The sequence below is a fragment of the Nicotiana tomentosiformis genome, chromosome 7 (genome assembly GCF_000390325.3).
Source record: "Nicotiana tomentosiformis chromosome 7, ASM39032v3, whole genome shotgun sequence".
NCBI classification, from domain to species: domain Eukaryota; kingdom Viridiplantae; phylum Streptophyta; class Magnoliopsida; order Solanales; family Solanaceae; genus Nicotiana; species Nicotiana tomentosiformis.
Window position 1 is genome coordinate 74,124,832 of NC_090818.1, and position 4,605 is coordinate 74,129,436.

The 4,605-nt window shown below is 38.6% G+C and overlaps 2 protein-coding genes across 2 annotated transcripts; both read left to right on the forward strand.

The window, feature by feature from the left end:
* Nucleotides 1-2,003: 2,003 nt before the first annotated feature.
* LOC138895816 (uncharacterized) lies at nucleotides 2,004-2,513 on the forward strand. Its single transcript, XM_070180553.1, has one exon. The coding sequence runs from the start codon at nucleotides 2,004-2,006 to the stop codon at nucleotides 2,511-2,513; it is 510 nt and encodes a 169-aa protein (XP_070036654.1).
* Nucleotides 2,514-3,210: 697 nt separating this feature from the next.
* LOC138895817 (uncharacterized) lies at nucleotides 3,211-3,783 on the forward strand. The gene has a single exon (XM_070180554.1). The coding sequence runs from the start codon at nucleotides 3,211-3,213 to the stop codon at nucleotides 3,781-3,783; it is 573 nt and encodes a 190-aa protein (XP_070036655.1).
* Nucleotides 3,784-4,605: the final 822 nt, after the last annotated feature.

Consider the following 4,605-nt stretch of genomic DNA (forward strand, 5'->3'; position numbering starts at 1 on the left):
TAGGTTTCTCAATAACTGATAACAAGCCAAAGGCTAAAGACTACTAATTCCTTATAGATAGGATGAGGTCCATATTGAACAATTGGAATGCCAAGTGGCTCAGTATGGCTGGGAGAAGCACATTAGCTTCCTCCATACTCAACACTCTTTCAAACCATATAATGCAATTATCGCTTCTTCCCAGAAAAACTCTTAATACCATAGATAAAATCCAAAGAGATTTTATATGGGGTAGCACGACCAAAAAAAAAAATGCACCTAGTTAGTTGGGACACGATTACCAAGCCAAAAGAGCATGGCAGCCTTGGCATCAGGAAAGCTAAGTCAAAAAATTTGGCCCTATTAACTAGCCTAACATGGAGAGTTCTTAGTAACCCATCAGCCTTATGAGCTAAAGTCTTGATCAACAAATATGGTAAGAAAGGAATTACAAACTCAAGTTCACACACTTGGAACAATCTTTTAAAAGGATGGTTCCATTGCAGCAAAGGTATTCGATGGAAAGTTGACAAAAATTTTCTTCTAAACATATGGGATAATAATTGGATCCCCAACTTCAACAACCTTAGGCAACATGTCATAGGGCCTTTAAATAAAGAGGAAACCTTTTTGAGAATAAAAGATATTGGTGGAATAGGCAATTGGGATCTAGGAAAAATTTCTTTTGATATCCCAAATGACATCATTAATTACATAAACACAGTTGACCTGAACCCTAATCAAAATACAACAAATACTCTCTTATGGAGTCTTAATAACAACAGTATTTTCAATGAGCTCCTGTTACAATCTTTGGGAAGATAATAAGCACAAGGAAAAAAACTTCAAATTGATACGAGAGCTTAATTTCACTAACAAAATAAAATTCTTCCTGTGAAAATGCTATCATGATAGAATCCCTACCAGTGATTACCTTTATAAGTGTGGGATAAATATCAACCCGGTATGTCCAGTTTGTAAAACCTCAAATGAATCCATTAGCCACATTTTTTGGGAATGTCATATTGCAAAATCCTTATGAGAATCAATGGGATGGAAAATGATAGGTTACAACTACCTTGCTTTATGTTTTGATGATCTAACAAACTTACTGTCAAGAACCAGATAAGGAACCAATTACATATCCTCAAGACCTTAATATCGAAAGGTTCCAGCTTGGAATATGCTTCAACTTTTCTGAGTCAGAGGAACACCATAGGGAACAGATAACTATCGTTTCCCGAGAAAACAATACAAGTCAACTGCCCCAGCTGTAAAGTTGCTGCTTGTACACGGTACAGTGCAAAAACAGTGCAACAATCAACTTTATGGGGAGTTTCGTTTACCTACCTTGCGTACATCATCCCAAGTGATGTCACAAGTGTATTATTAACATCAAGGAAGGTAAAACAAATCAGTTGAACACTTAGAGAATTCATTCAAGATCTCACACGGTCATTGATCATCAAGCAATCAATTCTCAAGTGCATCAAGAACAAAGAACAACACTACTATGGACCAGTTCCCCACAACAAGTCATTATATGTCCTTAGTTGAGTTATAGCTTTGTAATAGTTCTTCAATTGTAATTTCTACTTAGCTTGTTTAGAAGTATTCTGTAGGAAACCCTTTGTAAACCTTAAACCTTTGTGTTTGAGTCTTGGCTAGAGTTAGTCAAGTATTAAAGTCTTTGTAATAGAGTTATTACAAAGTGTCTTGTAATAGAGTATTACAAGTTAGTGAGGGATTAAGAGGTTAATTCCTAGGTTGTAGAGGTTGTAATCTAAAAGTTGCTCAGTAGTGAAGTTGAAATTCTACAAGGGTAGGTCGATGTTTTTAATCCCGTTGAGCTAGAAATTTTCCACGTAAAAATTCTCTTGTCATTTACTTACTGCAGTGTGCGTGTGTTCTAGTGGAACTGATAGAGAACCTGGTTCTTTATAGAGTTTGGTGGACCCTTATATTCTATTAATTGGTATTAGAGCGAGTTCTTTCTATTAGGTTAACACCTAGAAAGGATCCTCATGGTTGCTCCTCCAAACTTCGAAGAAGGCCAGTCTACTTACAGACCACCTAGGTTCAATGGACAGTATTATGGATGGTGGAAAACTAGGATGCACGACTTCATTATGGCTGAAGATTCTGAGCTATGGGATGTCATATGTGACGGACCCTTTGTTCCCATCAAGAATCTTGGCGACCCAACTGTAGGCACTCCCAAGACGAGGAAGGAATTCAATGACGCTGATCGAAAGGCCATAGAAAAGAACTTTCGTGCAAAGAAAATTTTTGTTTGTGGCATTGGTCCTAATGAATATAACAGGATATTGGCATGCCAATCAGCAAAAGTAATCTGGGAGGCTCTTCAGACAGCTCACGAAGGAACAACACAGGTTAAGCAATCCAAGATCGACATGCTCACAACTGAATACGAGCTCTTCAGGATGAAAAATGATGAATCCATTCAAGATATGCATACTCGCTTCACCTCCATCATTAATAAGCTTCACTCTTTTGGTGAAACCATTCTATGAAACAAGCTTGTCAGAAAAATCCTTAGTGTACTGCCCAGTTCATGGGAAAGCAAAGTAAACGCCATTACAGAGGTAGAGGACTTGCAGACACTGGCCATAGATGAACTTGTTGGCAAGCTGAAAACATATGAAATGAAGAAGAAGAAGGACAATGAAAGAAGAGAACCCAAAAAGGGAGAAGAACCTGGTCCTCAAGACAGACAACAATGATTCAAGTGGTGAGGATGGTGATATGGCATACTTGACAAGAAGATTCCAGAAGATGGTTCGCAGGAATGGAGGCATTCCAAAAAGGGGAAGTTCTAGCAAGCCAAAACATTATGACCTCTGTTATAAATGTGGCAAGCCAGGATACGTCATCAAGGAGTGCCCTCTCCTAAAGCAAGATCAGTACAAAAATAACTTTGATAACGCAGCCAAGAGGAAACTGATTCCTGACAAATGCTTCAAGAGAAAGAATGCCGCTGACAATGTTGTATAGCAAGCTCTTGCTGCATGGGGAGACTCCTCCAGTGAATCTGAAGAAGAAAATGATCGTGGTGATAGTTCAATGATGGCAGTGGAAAGTGAAGAAACTAAGTATGACTCAATCTTTGCCTTGATGGCTTAGTCTGATGATGATGAAGATGACGACAATGATGAGGTAAATTTTCTGGATGTTCAGAGAAATCTAAAATCTTATTCTCCTAAAAAACTCATGTCTTTGGAAAATGTGTTAATTGATGCTTATCACAGTCTTATAAATGATAAAGATGCTTTAACTGTGGAGTTAGGAGAAGCAGAACAAACTAGAGATGACTTAGTAATCATTGTTGTTGGTTTAAAGGAAACAATTGAGAACCTGAAGAAAGAGAAAGATGCTTTAGATGAAAAAATTACACTTATTGAACATGAAAAAGATGATCTAATGGTCATTGTGGTAGACCTAAAAGAGACCTTTGAGTGTGTAAGAAAGGAAAAAGAAGTCTTAGCTGAGAGAGTTGCTAACATTGAGCATGAGAGAAATGACCTATTAGTAGTGGTAGTGGACTTGAAGGAAACAATTGGGGAACCTAAAATAGAGAGTAGGCCTGAAAATTCTCAAAAGGGAAAGGAAGTTTCAAGTGAGGCATACATTAAGCTTGAAAGTGAGTTAAATTCAGTGAAGTCTAGTCTGTGTTCTGAGCTTAAGAAAAGCAAACAACTTCATGAAGAACTAGGAAGAGTGAAGAGTGACCTTGAAAAATCACTCAAGTGGACCTGGTCCTCTGATGCTATCACTGCCATGTAGACCAACAATGGGGGAAACATGCAGGGGATTGGGTTCCAAAGGGAAACGATTCCCTACAACCCTCATAGCAAGTACGTTACTGTACCTGATAATTGGCTTTGCACTCACTGTGGCAACACTGGGTACTTTAAAGAAAACTCTAGGCTATGTGCTTATCTGTTTGAGACATGATTGGGATATTTTTGCTATGTTGAGCTGTTTGCCTTAACTGGAGTCATATTTTTAGTTATGATAATATATTCGTGTATTACACCTCTGTCTCTGTGCACTCATTATATGTTATCGCACATGTTGTTGGTATAATTATTTGTATGACATGGGTGTGAGCTGAGTCATAGTACATTGGTATATTCCATGCGGTATTTTTGATTATGGTACTGTGAGATGTGAGCATACTGAGACTTGAGCGGGTGATGACTAATTTTGGGCCATAGAGCTGTGTTGTTATTGATTGTGAGGTGACATTTGCGTCCAGGCCTCATATTGGGCTAAGCGGCATTGCTTGTTTAGTGTTGATGTTGATTGTGAGGGGACATTGTGTCAGGCCTATATTGTGTTGAGTGATATTAATCATTGACTTTTAATCCGATTAATGCTTGAGCTAGGATCCTCCCATTCGGAGTCAGGTATAATCATGTGAGTTCAGACACTTGATATATGCTTACCGAGGGGCTTGTGTCAGGCACCCATACAGTGCTGAGTGTGGGTGTGTATGATGATTTAGGGGCTTTGAGGCAGGTACCATGAACGTGTTGAGAGTATGATTGAGGGGTATTTATGCCAGGCACTATGCATGTGCTGAGATTGTGTTTACTTGATGAC

Coding starts and splice junctions, on each gene's coding strand:
- LOC138895816 (XM_070180553.1), top strand. CDS start 2,004: ATGGTTGCTCCTCCAAACTTCGAAGAAGGCCAGTCTACTTACAGACCA.
- LOC138895817 (XM_070180554.1), top strand. CDS start 3,211: ATGTCTTTGGAAAATGTGTTAATTGATGCTTATCACAGTCTTATAAAT.